Raw genomic sequence first — 19,257 nt, forward strand, 5'->3', positions numbered from 1 at the left:
AAATGTCCTCCGTTAGCGAGGATACATACATCCACCCCCCGTCGCATGGAATCCTTGATGTGCTGATGCAGCCCTGGAGAATGGCGTATTGTATCACAGCCGTCCACAATACAAGCACGAAGAGTCTCTACATTTGGTACCGGGGTTGCGTAGACAAGAGCTTTCAAATGCCTCCATAAATGAAAGTCAAGAGGGTTGAGGTCAGAAGAGTGTGGAGACCATGGAATTGGTCCGCCTCTACCAATCCATCGGTCACCGAATCTGTTGTTGAGAAGCGTACGAACACTTCGACTGAAATGTGCAGGAGCTCCATCATGCATGAACCACATGTTGTGTCGTACTTGTAAAGGCACATGTTCTAGCAGCACAGGTCGAGTATCGTATGAAATCATGATAACGTGCTCCGTTGAGCGTAGGTGGAAGAACATGGGACCCAATCAAGACATCACCAACGTAGCCCACACATGTTGATTGTGCAAATTTACAATTTGATCATGTTGGAATGAAGCTTCATCCGTAAAGAGAACATTTGCACTGAAATGAGGATTGACACATTGTTGGATGAACCATTCGCAGAAGAGTACCCGTGGAGGCCAATCAGCTGCTGATAGTGCCTGCACACGCTGTACATGGTACAGAAACAACTGGTTCTCCCATAGCACTCTCCATCCAGTGACGTGGTCAACGTTACCTTGTACAGCAGCAACTTCTCTGACGCTGACATGAGGGTTATCGCCAACTGCACGAAGAATTGCCTCGTCCATTGCAGGTGTCCTCTTCGTTCTAGGTCTTCCCCAGTCGCGAGTCATAGGCTGGAATGTTCCGTGCTCCCTAAGACGCCAATAAACTGCTTCGAACGTCTTCCTGTCTGGACACCTTCGTTCTGGAAATCTGTCTCGATACAAACGTACCGCGCCACGGCTATTGCCCCGTGCTAATCCATACATCAAATGGGCATCTGCCAACTCCGCATTTGCAAACATTGTATTGACTGCAAAACCACATTCGTGATGAACGACTAAGCTGTTGATGCTACGTACTGATGTGCTTGATGCTAGTACTGTAGAGCAATGAGTCGCATGTCAACACAAGCACCGAAGTCAACATTACCTTCCTTCAACTGGGCCAACCGGCAGTGAATCGAGGAAGTACAGTACATACTGACGAAACTAAAATGAGCTCTAACATGGAAATTAAGTGTTTCCGGACACATGTCCACATAACACCTTTTCTTTATTTGTGTGTGAGGAATGTTTCCTGAAAGTTTGGCCATACCTTTTTGTAACACCCTGTAGAATATATCAGACGTGTTTTCCTGTGGAGGAATCGGTTGACCTATGACCTTGCGATCAAATGTTTTCGGTTCCCATTGGAGAGGCACGTCCTTTCGTCTACTAATCGCACGGTTTTGCGGTGCGGTCGCAAAACACAGACACTAATCTTATTACAGTGAACTGAGACGTCAATGAACGAACGGACAAGTAATAACTTTGCGAAAACAAAGAAAGTAACCTTTTCACTCGAGGGAAGACTGGAACCAAGGACCTCTTTTTCCGCAGCTGCTCACGCTAACCACGGGACCACGGCGCTCCTGAGCTCACATTATGCTTGATTGTTGCCTATCTTGCACATGGACTACTCAGTTCTTATATTTTGCTTATTTTTTTCATAGTTCCACACAGCTTCTTCCTGTTTTCTCGATTGATCTGTGTTCAGTTTTTCAAGGCCTATCCACTGTACCCACTTATAACTAAATCTGAGGGGGGTGCGAGGGGGAGGTTCCCTTGTTAGCACAACTTCCTGCATTCTTTTGGTTAGGTATGATACTATCCATTGGTTGGCTATGCCATTAATCCCATGAAACTTCAATTTATCTAGGAGAATACTGAGATTCACACAGTCAAATGTCTTGGATAGGTTGCAGAAAATTACATCCATCACTCTATTATTACTTAATGCTTGTAAAATTTTGTGAGTGAACATGTAAATGGCATTCTCAGTAGGACAAACCTTCTGAAACCCAAACTATGGTTTATTGAGGATATTATTGTTGCTCAGGTGCGATACTATTCTAGAGTACATCAACACCTCAAAAAACTTGGAAAATGATGTCAGAAGTGAAACAGGTTGACAGTTATTGACATCCCTTTTCTCACCTTCTTTGAAAAGGAGTATAACAACAGCATAAGTAGACAGTTTACAGTTTTGTGGCAGAGAATGATTAGACTGACAGCAGGGTGATACATCTATAGTCCGTGGCCGGCTGTACTTATTGTTGTAACTAATATATATATATATATAAAAACAAAGATGAGGTGACTTACCGAACAAAAGCGCTGGCAGGTCGATAGATACACAAACAAACACAAACATACACACAAAATTCAAGCTTTCGCAACAAACTGTTGCCTCATCAGGAAAGAGGGAAGGAGAGGGGAAGACGGAAGGAAGTGGGTTTTAAGGGAGAGGGTAAGGAGTCATTCCAATCCCGGGAGCGGAAAGACTTACCTTAGGGGGAAAAAAGGACAGGTATACACTCGCACACACGCACATATCCATCCACACATACAGACACAAGCAGACATATTTCCTTCCATTATATATATATATATATATAAAAATACAGGGAAACATTCCACGTAGGAAAAATATATCTAAAAACAAAGACGATGTGACTTACCAAATGAAAGAGCTGGCAGGTCGACAGACACACAAACAAACAAACACAAACATACACACAAAATTCAAGCTTTCGCAACAAACTGTTGCCTCCTCAGGAAAGAGGGAAGGAGAGGGAAAGACGAAAGGATGTGGGTTTTAAGGGAGTGGGTAAGGAGTCATTCCAATCCCGGGAGCGGAAAGACTTACCTTAGGGGGAAAAAAAGGACGGGTATACACTCGCGCGCGCGCGCGCACACACACACACACACACACACACACACACACACACACACACACACACACCCATCCATCCACACACATACAGACACAAGCAGACATATTTAAAGACAAAGAGTTTTGTCTTTGTCTTTAAATATGTCTGCTTGTGTCTGTATATGTGTGGATGGATATGTGTGTGTGTGTGTGTGTGTGTGTGTGTGCGCGCAAGTGTATACCCGTCCTTTTTTTCCCCCTAAGGTAAGTCTTTCCGCTCCCGGGATTGGAATGACTCCTTACCCACTCCCTTAAAACCCACATCCTTTCGTCTTTCCCTCTCCTTCTCTCTTTCCTGAGGAGGCAACAGTTTGTTGCGAAAGCTTGAATTTTGTGTATATATAATGGAAGGAAACATTCCACGTGGGAAAAATTATATATAAAAACAAAGATGAGGTGACTTACCGAACAAAAGCGCTGGCAGGTCGATAGACACACAAACAAACATACACACAAAATTCAAGCTTTCGCAACAAACTGTTGCCTCATCAGGAAAGAGGGAAGGAGAGGGGAAGACGAAAGGAAGTGGGTTTTAAGGGAGAGGGTAAGGAGTCATTCCAATCCCGGGAGCGGAAAGACTTACCTTAGGGGGAAAAAAGGACAGGTATACACTCGCACACACGCACATATCCATCCACACATACAGACACAAGCAGACATTTTTATATAAAAACAAAGATGAGGTGACTTACCGAACAAAAGCGCTGGCAGGTCGATAGACACACAAACAAACACAAACATACACACAAAATTCAAGCTTTCGCAACAAACTGTTGCCTCATCAGGAAAGAGGGAAGGAGAGGGGAAGACGAAAGGAAGTGGGTTTTAAGGGAGAGGGTAAGGAGTCATTCCAATCCCGGGAGCGGAAAGACTTACCTTAGGGGGGAAAAAAGGACAGGTATACACTCGCACACACACACACATCCATCCACACATATGTGCGTGTGTGCGAGTGTATACCTGTCCTTTTTTCCCCCTAAGGTAAGTCTTTCCGCTCCCGGGATTGGAATGACTCCTTACCCTCTCCCTTAAAACCCACTTCCTTTCGTCTTCCCCTCTCCTTCCCTCTTTCCTGATGAGGCAACAGTTTGTTGCGAAAGCTTGAATTTTGTGTGTATGTTTGTGTTTGTTTGTGTGTCTATCGACCTGCCAGCGCTTTTGTTCGGTAAGTCACCTCATCTTTGTTTTTATATATAATTTTTCCCACGTGGAATGTTTCCTTCCATTATATATAATGGATTTTTCCTGTTACATTCTCAGATAATGCAAAAAGAATTACTAATTCTGTGCATGCTTTTCTTAGTCTAATGCCATCTACATTGTAAATCAGGATATTAAATGTAAAGTGATGTACTAGTTATATAACCCAACCTGGAAACAGATACGTAGAATTTTCTGATGATGATTTGGAAGGGGGGGGGGGGGGGGGGGGTGAATAAGACATATTTTTTCAAGTGGCTGCCAGGTTAAATGTCTTAGGATTTCTGTTGTAATCTCACTGGAAATGAACATGTCTGTGAACCATTTGAGTTCTCATGTTACATATATATGTACCGTGTCACTTTTTGTCCTAGTTGATTCGAATTCCTGGGACTATACAGGGTGTCCCATTTCTCTTGACCACCCCAAGTAACTTTTTGTCCAGAAGCAAAATAAAAAATGCATCAACCAAATGTTGTTTAGCTATGAGAGGGACACTAACCAACATGACTGTCTTTCTTGTAACTTTGTTCATCCATGTCCTCTCCCCAAGACCTGTTCAACATGTCATTGTGAAAAATTTAGCACAAAACTGACTTTAACTCTCCTGTGTCAGCATACAGTCCAGGTACCTGGTGTAATGTTACTTGCCCATTTGCTGTATTAATATTAAACTAATGGAAACACAAGAAATGTGCACGCTGACAGCTGAATGAATGAATAAGGTTGGCAAACTGTAGTTGCTATCCCACTGTTAAACAAAGGAATATTTGAATATTAAATGGTCAAGTGTTTTGTGAAATCATTTAGATAAAAGTAAGAAATAAAACATATTACACACTTTTCAGTGCTTTGAAATTGTGTACTTTCTTTCATCGGGAAAAGCTCTTGAAAAGTCACCCTTCATTGTCACTGTCAAAGAGCAGTTCAATTATAATTGTAGGAAGTTCTTCCATTCTAAGGTGCTGCTCTACGTCAAACAGTGGAGGGCCTCTCAAACATGCCTACTCTTTGACGACAATATTTGCAATCATAAAATAGTCAGTCTTCTTCAGTATCATCCAAAAAGAAACAGATGCATCTTTTGCATAATTTTCCATCATCATCTGGTTATCTACCAACAGCTTATGAATCATTTTATTATCTGCACATCATAAAAAAATATGTGGAAACATTCGGTGACCGCAAACATGACAAGACTTCGTCAGTAGTGTCAATTCCTACAAAGAATTTTCTCCCTTTTCCATTCTGGATCCTCCTTACATGCTTCTCTTCCTTCAGTGTTGTTGGAAGACTTTCCACTTGTACCCAGCGTCATTGACACACTATCGTTGAGAAGGCATAAGAAGATCACTGACAGCCAGCAGTGCTGTTGCCAGCTCAACTCTTAAGTGCTAATGGCTGCAGGAAAAACAGTAGTCATCTCTGGAGTTGAGGCCTCATTGAGGTGTTACCATAGAGATGTTTATAAAATTGCCTTCCTAGCATCTTATGTTTCGGAAATGTTCTAAATGTAGTACTTGGTTGCAAGGAAGCCACTTTGACACTTAAATATCTCACCAATACAAATTTTCATGTGCACAACAATAGGCCTAAAAGAGATGAACTTTTTGACACTTTATTTACATAGGTAACAGCAGCTGTTTGTGAAATATTTTAGTTTTCCCTCAAATCTGTAGTTAAGCTTTTTACTTAAGTTTTTCTTAATTACCCTGATTTCTTTAAAGTAAAATAATGATAACAACAGAATACCATGATAACAATTATTATTAATTCATTTTAAAAACTAAGCCTCACCATGTTATAAATGATGGTACCAAGTCAGTTTTATTCCTTTAATGCACCTTGCATATAATTTTCATTACTAGCCAGTTTTGGCCCTAGGCCATTATCAAATGTATGATATAAATGTTCCGTGTTATGTGGGGACAGACACGTTCCCTCACAAACACATGTCGAATGTTACAGATTGGTCTTGCACATCATGTAGGCATTCATTTAGCAGCATACTATTTTTTTCTGCACTCATACATACATATAACTGTTACAAATTTCAGGAAACATGCACCAATTAAATAGTATGCTTTTTGGTTGCCGCATGTTCTGCATCTGTAACATTCAACATATATCTGTGTGTCTGCCCCACATACGAAGAAAGAAAAATTTCAGATGTGACACACAAATTACCAGTACCAAAGTTTTGATAATGACTTAAGGCTAAAACTTGCCAATATTGTAATTTACACACATGGTGTGTTAAAGGAATAAAACTGACAGCCTATGGCGACTAAAATGATTCCATCATTTAGATGATATATTGAGGCTGCAGACCTGTACATGAAATTATCATGCTATTCCGTTCGATACCGTATATGTCCACTTCCCACTTTTCGTTATTTCTATGAAAATTCTGACCAAAAAAATAATTCCCTCAATTCATTACATTTTTCTAAGACAGTTGTCTGGCACTGTTGTTAGATTGGTTACTGCTGCTACAGCGGCAGGTTATTGAGATTTAAGTGAGTTTGAAAGTGGTGTTGCAGTCAGTGCACAAGCGATGGGACACAGCATCTCCAGGGTAGCGATGAAGTGGGGATTTTACCATACGACCATTTCACGAATGTACCGTGAATATCAGGAATCCGCTAAAACCTCAAATCTCCTGCAAGAACAGGACCAATGACGATTGAATGTTCAATGTGACAGAAGTGCAACCCTTCTGCAAATTGCTGCAGATTTCAATGCTGAGCCATCAGCAAGTGTCATTGTGTGAACCATTCACCAAAACAGCATTGATATGGATATTCAGAGCCAAAGGCCCACTTGTGTACCCTTGATGACGGCATGACAGAAAGCTTTATGCCTCATCTGGGCCTGTCAACATTGACAATAGACACGTTGCCTGGTCTTATGGGTCTCGTTTAAAATTGTATCAAGTGGATGGATGTGTACAGGTATAGAGACAATATCATGAATCCATGGACCCTGCATGTCAGCAGGGGACTCTTCAAGCTGGTGGACACACTGTAACGGTGTGCAGTTGGAATGATATGGGACCCCTTATACATCTAGAAATGACTCTTGACAGGTGACACGTATGTAAGCATCCTGTTTGATCACTTGTCCATTCATCTCCATTGTGCATCTGATGGACTTCGGCAATTCCAGCAAGACAATGCAACACCCTTCACATGTCGAGAATTGCTACAGAGTGGATCCAGGAACACTCTTCTGAGTTTAAATCCTTCTGCTGCCACCAAACTCCCCAGACATGAACATTACTGAGCATATTTGGGATGCCTTGCAATGTACCGTTCAGAAGAGATCTTCACCACCTCGTACTCTTACAGATTTATGGACAGCCCTGCAGGATTCATGGTGTCAGTTCCCTCCAACACTACGTCAGACGTTAGTCGAGTCCATGTCATGTCGTGTTACGGCACATCTGCTTGCTCATGAGGGCCCTATACGATATTAGGCATGTGTACTAGTCTCTCTCTCTCTCTCTCTCTCTCTCTCTCTCTCTCTCTCTCTCTCTCTCTCTCTGTGTGTGTGTGTGTGTGTGTGTGTGTGTGTGTGTGTGTGAGAGAGAGAGAGAGAGAGAGAGAGAGAGAGAGAGAGAGAGAGAGAGAGAGAGATATTAAGAACAAATGAAGATACTGTCATAAACATTTCTTACAGATGAACAGAAAGTGTTTTTTTTATGGGACGACCTTGCTTATAGAGTGTATTTCCAGTCTCCAAATAATTGAAAAACATTCTGCATGGAATCATCACCTGTACCTAGCCTTTATTGACTATGTGAAAACCTTTGATAAAGTCAAGTTACATTATGAGAAATTTTAGAAAAGAATGGTACAGTAAGTATAATTCAGAGTATGTATACATACAACAAAATTGAAGTACAAAAAGGAAGTCAATTTGTGAGAACCATCACCCAAGAATTAAGATGGGTATCCTTTATCTAGTGTACGATTCCACTCTGCTTTCAGCGGTGACATCGTACCTAATACAAAGATACTCGTATAGGCAATCTACGAAAGCAACAGATCATACTCGCAAACAAATGAATGTAGCATGCGATAAAATTACAATCACATTTCACACAGTTACTTACTCCGTCAACAAGTATATCGAAACGAATTGAAGATAATGTAAATAAATAAGAACAATAATAAAAAATCAAATTTTCATATGTGATAAGAATTATTCTCATAATTTATGAAAGTCAAAAAGTACAGAACACCTTTAAATTGCATTATAGTAAAGCACATGGTGAGGTCATACTATTACAAAATATTTTAATTTTACTATTAATTATTGAATCTAATGGGAGTAGCACAGGAAAGTTGGGATTTTGGGTGGTGAGAAACTAAAATGTAAAAGAAAACAGGAAAATGAAATGTATAACAAATATGAAACAAAGGCATGAAATGTGAACCCGACACACTAAATACTAAAAGGAAAGTCAATACACAACTAACAAAAATCCACAAAAAGTAACGAATATTGGAACTGATAACTAGAATTAGCCTGTGTAGGTAAATTATAGTTACCGATCCCAAACACTGCATGATCCATATGCAAATTATTTTTGCAGGAGTTGTATGCACTAAAACATAACAGCATTTTTAAATTTGTAATTGCTCTCGGAAACTACTGTGGTGAATCAACAAAAATTGAAATCGCTAAGAAGAATTGACCTGTACAGGTAAATTTCAGTTGCCTATTTCAGTATTGGTAACTTTTTCGCAGTAGTTCAGAGAGCTATTACAAGTGCAGAAATCCTATTAGCCAACATTTTAGTGCACGATCTAACAAACAAAACACTGAATGATTGGAATCGGTAACTAGAATTAACCTACCTAAATGGCCTGTCCTAGTTATCGATTCCAACTATACAATGGTTGATAATTTTGGACTTTATGCAGTAAATCTGTAGACTAGGTTTTTGAAGGATTTCTAAATTTCTTATTGATCTCAGAACTACTAGAAAAAAGTAACAAATATTTTAGGTACAGACAATAAATTTTTCTCTTTTTCACAGTAGTGAAGAGAATAATACCAAATGTAGAAATTCTGTAACACTTAAGGGCACACACTTATTGTGAAAATGGTCTAAATAATAAACTGTGGAATGGTTGGAATTGGTAACTACTGTTTACCTATATAGGTCAATTCTAGTTACTGATTAAATGCAGAAAGTGCACATGCCTGCTGGAAAAACAAACTGAATAATTTACCATGGAGTGGTTGGAGTCAGTAACTAAAAGTGACCTATATAGCTTAGTTACAGTTACCGTTTCCAATATTTCTTAGGCCCTACTTTTGTGAATATTCATTACTTGTGTACTAGTCCTATGAGATTCAATCATTATCAAAAATCAACACTATTTTACAATAGAATGACCTCATCATGCACTATACTGTAATGGATTTAAAGGTTCTCTGTCCTTTTTTTACTCACATAAATTAACAATAATAATTTATTTCACACGAGTATGCTTTCCTTTTCTGTTCTTATTTATTTTTGTTGCCTTCAATTCTTTTCGATATAATCTGTGGTTAAGGAATTAATCATATGAACTGTGATCATAACTTTATCATATGCTACATTCATTTCTTTGCGAATATGATGAGTTTCTTTCACAGACTGCCTCTATGTAGCACCTCTGCCTTAGGTATGACGTCACCATTCAAAGCTGAAAAGTGGAATCGAACACTAAAATTGAACTCATTATTTAGTATATACACAGTGTCATAAAGACATGGCAGAATAAAATAGTGCACTACTATAAACCTAATAATACAGTGATAAATACATTTCTGTTTGCTGATGATCAAATAATCTTGGCAGACTCTCATGATAAATTACAGATAGCAATTTGGTATGACAATATCTAAAAGATAAAACTAAGTTAACGACATTCCATGGTTAGGAGCATTTAAGAACAAAAATAATTGATGATAAACCACATACTTTTAAATAACTATGCTATCTCATACACTGCATTAAATGATCAAGAATATAAAGTGCAAAAATTTCAACAGTTGGTTGGTACGATAAATAGCACTCTTCTCAAAAAGGTTAAGAAAGAGACTATTGAAATTTTATAATGTGATGGCAGTACCAGTTCTAATGTATTGGTCAGAGAATTAGACTTCAACCATAAGTCAACAGAGGACGAGTGAAGCAGCAGAAATGAGACTCCTAAGACATCTAGCTGGTTATAAGCTAGTATATCAGATCAAGAATAGTGAAATCGGCCCTGAACTCCAGAGCATATCGGAGAAAATATTCATTATATTAAGATGAACAGATGCCTGAATTAATGTACAAATGTACACTTCAAGGGGGTAAAAGTTGAATACCCCGAAAAGAGTTGGAAAGATAAGTTGAAGTCTACTTGAAATTCAAACAGATAAGGATGCCTAACTAAAAACTGGATATGACGACGATATTTTTCTTATCCCTCTTATGAATGTTCAGTCATCTTAGACTGTTCACAGCCCAAGACGTTCACAGAGACTAAGAAAGGATATTCCCTGCACATTTATTTCATGCTTTCGGAGCACAAGACTGTAGCGAGTTCATGTAACAGTAATTTATACAAAGAGAGCAGATTTATTAGCATATTAAAGCATTATCTATCAGTTAGGTGTATATGGATTATTCAGATGGAAGAAGACAGCTTACATTAGATGTTGATCAGTCCCAGTTGGCAAACAGTTTCAACATACTGTTACTCAACCTACTGATTATACTAATACATAAGAAATGTCTTTCTTGTGTAAGAAACCTTTCACATTATTTTAAGTGTCAGGTAAGTATAAAGTGCATTCAATAAGCAATGCAACCATTTTTGTCTCATTTGAAAAAATGTGGAGTTTGTCGTGTGACATTGTGGAAAAGGTGTGTGCACCTACTGAGTTCATCGCCACCTAACAGAAGCAATGAATGATTGGCGGGCAGCACTGCATGTGTGGTTTCACGGTTGATCATGAAATTTTTTGGTTGAACACTGTGACAGGATATGAAACATAGGTTCATCACTTTGAACTGGAAACACAATAGCAAATCACGGAAAGGCACCACACCACTTCTCCTCTGAAGAAAATGTTCAAAGCCACACCCCTGCTGGTAAAGTCATGGTGATGGTCTTCTGGACTTGGAAGGAGTTATTCTGTTTGATGCCCTCCCTCATTGTGCAGTGATCAGCTAGGAAGTGTATTGTGCTAACACCCAGGAAATAGAAGAAATGACTTCAGCACAAAATTTCAAACAAATTTGGCTCAATGAAGGATGCACACACGGGATGCAGTATGTGGATCGTGGAGAGAGTGTTGATCCAGCAAGATGTTGACTTCAACGTCGACCAGCAGGCATACAGGCCCTCCCAGTACGGTGGCATGAGGCTGTCACATTGAATGGAGATTATGTTGAAAAATAGGATTTTGTAGCCAGAAGAGTAGGGAATATTAAGGTGTGTTGGAACCCTGAATAGAACCAACCTTCTTTCACAAAAAAAGTGTTACATTGCTTACTGAATGCCCATCGTATTGAAAGGGAGGGTATTCAGACTGAATCATATGTTTTCTTTCTCTCGTTTTCCCATTTCCATCCAGGTTTGGAATAATGAATGTAAGATTCTGAAAACTTAAGAGTCGATGTTTATTTCCAACCTCCAGCCTTTGTTACATAACTGTTTTGTACTTTTTAGGTTGTTATCTTTGGCGTAACTAGACTAATAAGATCAACATGATGTGTGTCTTAATAAATAACTTGTACCTGAGAAATTTGTTCATGTCATAAACTATAGAAACCTACACGATGAAAACTTGAACCCATTGTTACAAGTACTGTGAAGTACAACGTTACTTACTTGCATTCTTGTTTTGACAACATCAATAGGTGTGTTCCCAAAGACAGAGGCAGCACCAGCTATTGCCCCAAATAGACCTGTGAGTAGTTTTGGAACAGGCTGTTTGGGATCACCCTTTCGATACCAGTCTTTTAAAGTTTCCATAACAAAGAAGCGGATTGCCTGATTGCTGCCTTGCTTCATGATTGTTGCTGTTACACCCTGATAGACTCCTCGAAAACCTGAAATAGTACGAAGTGAACTGAGTGGTTTAATATTTTTAAAGGCTTTATTGTTACAGCTAAGAGAACTTAACTCGTTAGCACCCAATTTATATTGCCTGCTTCAAATAATTTTATGCAAGTATATTCAAATCACCGAATGCAGTGATGTGTTTAGTAGAAATATCTTAAAGGAAATGTACGGAAAATGAATTTTTCCATCTACTATAGTCATTAAGAAATTGTGGGAGTCCATATTGTCCTGAGAAGTAGCTTTTGGTTTATTAAGATCGTCTCCAAACCGGTAACTTGAGTGGTTAGTTTGGATCTGATTCTCAGAGGCTGTTGACGCAGTGGCCGGAGACGGCGGTTTTTGTGTGTGTGTGTGTGTGGGGTGGGGGGGGGGGGGGGGGGGGGCACGCGCGCTCTGTCACTTTTTGACAAAGGTTATGGCCAAAAATTTAGTCCAAAAATTTAGTTGTATGAGTGTAATTGTCTTTTCTATGTGCCTGTCTGTGGCTCAGCGATCATCTTTATAGTGAGTTGCTACCTATCCTCATTAGTAGAATAGCTGGCCACACGAGTGGATTTCCATGATGTGCCAAAACCACTGGCCATTTTTGCAGGTATCTGTAAGGGATCACACCTGCCGATCTGAAGAGCCCATCATTTCCCACTAATGTGCAGGCACTGCCCATCAGATCTAGTCTCACTGATCTGCCCTCAGGCGAGGTCTGTTGGTGTGTGGTGTTATGCGACAGATTTTCATGGTTTATCACTGGACCCAGGACTGTGGTGCTCCTCAGCAGGCCAGAGGGCACGGGTGATGGATTTCAGGAATTGCGACTGTCTCATCACAAGTACCTAGTATGGTGTGGCATTTTGTAGACATTTTACTTATTCTAGTACATTTTGGCACTTTGGAAATAGTTGATATGTTACAAAGTATGGGACAATAAGAAGGAGAAAATTGTGGCAGTTTGTAAGCTATGTACTCACGTATTTCTTGAATGAAAAACCATACAATACATGTAAAATAATAGACATAACACAAAGGGGTAATAACCACCAATAACGAACATAGCAGAACCAACATTTTATTGGCAGTCACCTACAGTGTCGGTTTACACAACTCTTCGGTGCCATATACACATCTTTCAAGAAACCTAATTCTTTCTGAGGTTACATCCAAAATCAGCGATGATATTTTAAATGTCTTGCAACTCCAACAAAATGTGTATTTTTGTCACCAAATGTGTTTAGTTTTATTGAAATAAAATAACATCGGTGGTCTCATGAAACATATATCCTTTAAGCTTGCTTTCTCCATCTAAAGCAGTGCACTACAAAAGATTTTGATGTTAGTTCTGAAGATTTTTGCTCACACATTTAGAAATACTGAAGTCCTTACATATTTTTGTGAACTTGTGTCTTTACCTACCATTGAGATATAAATCTGGTAGGGAAAAATGTTAAAACTTGTCTATAAATCAGGGAATTTCACTTGGGGAAACTTGTGGCAGCCCTGAAGAGAAGTAGCACTTGCTGATGACCTGTGAAGATTACACTTTGGAAAACTTGACAGACTTTATCCAATAAATCCTGTCTTATTATTTATGCCATCTTCTTACAATGAAAATGCTTGTTTATATCAAGTAAGATTACTGTGTGTACACTACACTGTGGCAGTATTTGAATGGTGGGGGAGGTGGTTTTATCTATGGTTGCTTAAGATACCAGCAAAAGTCAGGCCAGAACTACCACATTCAAAACACTGCCTATCGCAGCAAACAACTGTACTGTAGCCATCACCAAATACTTTGTGTTGTGTGCTGCCTTTTTTTTCCGAAATGAATGAAGATACGAATCCTGATCCATGGCAGGGTTTGAGTGCAACCCTTACAACACGGAGGAGTTAGCAATCCCTTTGACCACCAGTATATGGACATAGGCTTCCAACCATGTGGGAATGACACAGGGCTTGTTCCTCACACCACTCCTCTTCCTATGGCCAGTCAAAGTTCTTGTTTGCACTCTGTCGTAGTGTCCACATAATCTCTCTTTCAACAACAACATAAAAAATGTTGGAAACAGAGAAACATCAGCAGGAATTGTACCTGAAATCAATACACAAATTACCCTTGTAGAAGCCTACTCAGGAGGGGGGAAAGAAATGGGTGGAGAAAAATTGTTGGTCTTCATAGACAAAATATAGTCCTTATCTCTTCATAAAAAGAGCTGATGTCATGTCTTTAAGGAACATGACATACATTAATGTTTATTTTTAGGTTGGCTATCAACTCTTAACGTGTGTCGCCGCCCTCCTTTCCCAGTCGAGTTTTGTGTACAATTCTGTCAGACAAAGGTATGGACTTTAAGGAACATTTTAATACTTGACAAATTATTGCTGAATTAGCAAACAAGTGTTTTAAGCTACAGTTGGGGAAGTGAACAAGTAAGTGCCAGATTAATCAAACAATTATATTTCTTTTTGCAATTATTACTGTTGTAACTGAACGCATCACTTGTTAAACTTACCATACAAAAGAAATTTCAAGAAAGATCTGTTGAAATAACTTCTTACACTTGTTTGCAGAGGGATATTACAACCAGCCTCATGCACTTTTAAGGAGCTATATTTTATTACCATGATGGTTATGCTCCATTGTGTCCATCTCCAGATGGCAACACTTGCTTTAACACAGTGTCAGAACCGTCAGCAGTATGTCATAGGTTTTCGTAGTGCCTCATTATTTGTCGTCTTGGTGTAGTGCAGGAACAGATGAATACTACTGGCAAATGTGATAATGTACTGCAACATGTGTGGCTCTCTGAAGACGGACATAATGGTCCAAAACCATTCATGGTAATTAAATAATGCTTCTCAAAAGTATGCGTGGCTGGTTGTAGTCCCTCGCAACAATCCTCAATTGAATAACAGCCACAGAGCTTGACAAGAACCAACATGGATAAAATAACATTCTTATAAATGTACTGGACAAAATCAGCAACTGAAGTAGCAGCAAATACATTGCAGACTGAGATGCACTTATATTCTGAGACTGAAACATGATTACATGACAACAAAAATACTGTGATGCGTAAAAGTAAGCTTGGAGCAACAATTTAATTAAGATTTGTTTACCAATTGAGGGTCAATGTGTGTAAAACAGTGTCAAAGTTGTACCTACCTTGTTCTCTGACTATTACTGCCACTCCATGAAAAAACCCTCGAAATTTTGGGTTGGCAGAGCGTTGATCATTGATGAATTTCACCTTCACAGTTTCCATAGGTGTTACAGCAAGAACTGCCTCACCTACACCAGCTCCGAGCCCACAAAGAAGTCTGCGGCTTGGAGAAAGATTTCCGTCTGCGTCAACCATGCGCTTCTTAATAGATTCAAATGTGCCAAACCTGTATTTAATGTGAGTAAAAGAAAGACAAGAAATGTGATATTTTTGGGTCAACTGATAATGCTATGAGTTACAGTTTAATTACTAGGTTGTATTTAACATGCTGAGAGAAGCTTCATAATAGCTATAAAAGTAAGACAGAAATAGTCTGCTAATAAAATGCTCTAAAATATAATAAGAAATACAATAAACAAATTTGTGAACTTATCTATTTAGTATTTTAATAAAAATAAACAACTGAGTTTAAACCATGGTATATACTGTTGTTATTATTTTTGTTCATTTCTGCATTTATCTGTGAATGAAATACAAAGACAATAGCAAGAGGAAAGAAGCCTGTATAGAAAGCTTATTTTGTTAAAAGCCATTACACTAGTGTTTAGCAAACACTTCCACACCATCTTAACAATGTTGAACAAATAAACTTAAAATCTTCAAATATTAGCCGCTTTGCCAGTAGTGTTAAGGTTTTGGGCCTGTTTGTTATAAAGTGTTTAATAGTAATGAAATGTAGGGAAAAAACGAGAGATTTTAAGTTACATGGTTTTGTTAAGCACATGATAGGGGTGGCTATAATGACGTTGTTTCTACAGGCTTGGTAAACAATATCAATATTACTACAATGACATTTTTATTAGAACATATTTTATTTCTTGTCAGTCATTTTGTCAACAGGTAATGATCAGTGACTTGCCTAGAACAAAAGTAGCAAGAAATTTTGGTAACAGTTTATGTACTGGGTTCCCCTTGGATTTTTCAGTATGTTGCAGATGTAAACATTAGGCTTTGCTACCTGTCAGTTAATTACCATAACCACCAACTCGCAACTAAACTGTCACCTTCCGACTTAACCTAGACTTTGGGCTGTGCTACAGACCAGTCTGTCACCACAACCAAGATATTATGCGAGGGGGGAGGGGGTTCTAATAGCACACTTTATACGAAATTTGCATCTACCAATATCAACATAGTGATCTTAGCAATTTAGGCTGCAGTGGTAAGGTTACCAGTTTGTTGTGAAAATACTGAGACAAACATACAAAACATTGCAACACATGTAATAGTATATGTTATGGCATTCCCTATTTGTAATTCATCTAAGAAATGGGTTGATTGAAGATTATAATGAAGTTAAAACGTGTTTCAGTTTAATAGGATTTAGAGCTTTTACTTCACATGAGATACGTTGTGCAAACACAAATTGATCAGGAAAAGAACAAATTGTGAATGATAATTTTAAGACAGTTTATAGATACTATTATGATATCATTGAGAAGACAGTAAGAGCACACAAATGAAACAAGTTCACAAAGATAAAAATTTAGTTTTAAAAAAAGGATTTTGGAGATGATAAATAGTATCTCAAAATTAAATAAATTAAGAAGGAAAGAGTTTGTTAAGTTACAAGAGCAGAATTACTGAGCAACATTTACATCAGAACACAAGTTGTGTAAATACAGCCCTTTTATTAACATATAAGTACTGCTATTGGGTGACAGCACTGTCAATAGCAGTAACAGCTGTAATATTACAAAAGTGTTACTATGAAAGTCAATTATCATACTAGTAACAATTTATTAACAAAGTTGTAATATTGAGAAGAAACGCAAACCAATTACACTACTGGCCAATTATTGTATTGATACTGCTATGACACGCTCGATCACGGTAATACTTCACAACATATATTGCTCACCGTACAGCAGATTTTGGAATGGAGCCATAAAGAAGCACACTGAGACCACGGTAGAGTCCGAAAAAACCATGACTCCGCACAGTCTTTTTAACACAGTCAAATATTCCTGAATACTGTTTTGTAGCACCTTTCTCATCCAGCTGTAACTGGGTTTTTACGTACTCTGTCGGAAAAGTAATACAGATTTCTATGCCACCCGTAATTCCACCTGCAAAAACAATCCAATTAAAAACATTCAGAAAGAGTTTCAACTACTTGAAAAATGCGAATTGTATAAAATACGCCTAATTTTACAAAGAGGTCCACGCCCCCCGCTTGTCTCTCATGTGCTTGTAATAAACACTGAACGCTATTATTCATTCACACCACTGCTACTGAAGTGAGCGTTCCAAATATCGTGCAGTAAATAGCTGCTAACCTGCAATGATTCCCTTCAAACCCATGCTCCCAGCCGCAGCTGCGGCAGCTGCACCATTATTTTCCATCCATGGACGCAGAAACGGGTTCCGTGAATTCATTTTTGATTTATCCATGAGTGCGGTCAATGACGTGATCGTATATTCGAAGAACACGGAAATATTCACTCACTCACTGTTGTTTCATTTTGTACGTTTGGTAAAAATCAGCTAAACGATGCGGTAAACACGCGCATGTTCAGGCATCTTCCGCCTCTCTAATGAACACCTGCTTCTGACAGCGCAACTTCGATGAACTGTGTACTCACATTCACTTTTAACCTTACCCAGTGTGGCTACAGTGCTACCAACGTCACACGCGTCTGTATCAATGATAAAGATTTTGGTTTCGACCAGAAGTAACTGGTTCTTCAAACCGTATTTAAAATTCTGACGGAATTTTAGTATCAGTGAACTGTTACTGCTGCGTTACTGATTTTCAAGCACAGCGGTCGTGTAAGTACTCAACAATTTTGCGTTTCAGTTGGCTTTGCTGCCTCGCTCTAGGATCTTATGATGTCTAACGGCGGGCGATTCGACGTAGTTACTAATTGATTCCACTTTATCTTCATAGCTGAATAAAGCTAGTTACAGTAAATTAGCTGCATCTAGAATCTCCCTATACTGTGCGAGTCTTAGAAATGCAACTTATTCTGTATATTAACGTTCAAGATGTGCGGTTTTTCATCATATGTCAGCCACCAGTCCGTTCGTCGTAAGAATAAACCTGATGTCAAAATTGCACTATGTATTCTTCCGCGTTTGCAGGAATCTCATTGGATTTCCGTTTCACGTAGGACTGCATCCAAGCTGTCTCGAGTACTGTCAAGTTTTGTGCTGTGCCTTACGCGCACATCGACTTAGCTTTAACAACGGACAACAGCTTTACCGGCGCATTTGACTTGGACAGCACTGGCCAGTTAACTGGTTCAGTTAGCTTGCAGTTCACACGTAAAAAGAGACGAGAAGAGGAGCAATACAGCTTTGAATGTCATTTAATTTTTAAGCAGAATGAAATAATATACTGCAAATCTCCCACAAACAACTGGAACAAAACCACAACACGTTATCGTTTTTAGTTGACGTACTATTGTAATTAGAACCAATAATGATGAAATTCCTGACATAACCACAGAGTAATTTTTCTGCATAAGCTGTATGTAACGTAAGAGAGTACTGAAGGATTTCACCGGAATATTGAAACCACTGAAGGTATTACTTACAGTCAGTCGTCTCCTTCCTTATCCGAATCCGAGAAAAGTTCTGGAAGTGTCACCTGCTACGTTGACAACGAGCCTATCAACAACAGAATCCACGAAGCCAACCAGGCGCAGCATTTTCTCTTCTTTTATGACGAACCGTTCCATGCCCCGACAGCGTTCGGCAATGACGTGTGAAAAAGCTGTGTGCGTTAGTTCCAGTACGTCTGGCAGCTTAACAGTCATGTTTCTTCTCTGGTCAAATCCCGCAGTTGG

General features: G+C 39.0%; 1 protein-coding gene across 1 annotated transcript in view; it reads right to left on the reverse strand.

Annotated features, from left to right (window-relative positions):
* The window catches only part of LOC124545043 (putative tricarboxylate transport protein, mitochondrial), a 35,693-nt gene extending 17,561 nt beyond the window's left edge, over positions 1 to 18,132 (reverse strand). Inside the window, exons 1-4 of the mRNA XM_047123828.1 lie at positions 17,746 to 18,132; positions 17,328 to 17,535; positions 15,409 to 15,632; positions 12,018 to 12,238 (exon numbers count right to left, since the gene is read on the reverse strand). Coding sequence (XP_046979784.1) covers positions 12,018 to 12,238; positions 15,409 to 15,632; positions 17,328 to 17,535; positions 17,746 to 17,860 — 768 coding nt within the window. The 5' untranslated portion in view covers positions 17,861 to 18,132. The remainder of the gene's footprint in view (positions 1 to 12,017; positions 12,239 to 15,408; positions 15,633 to 17,327; positions 17,536 to 17,745) is intronic.
* Positions 18,133 to 19,257: the final 1,125 nt, after the last annotated feature.

Source organism: Schistocerca americana, chromosome 8 (genome assembly GCF_021461395.2).
Source record: "Schistocerca americana isolate TAMUIC-IGC-003095 chromosome 8, iqSchAmer2.1, whole genome shotgun sequence".
In the NCBI taxonomy this organism is placed as follows: Eukaryota; Metazoa; Arthropoda; class Insecta; order Orthoptera; family Acrididae; genus Schistocerca; species Schistocerca americana.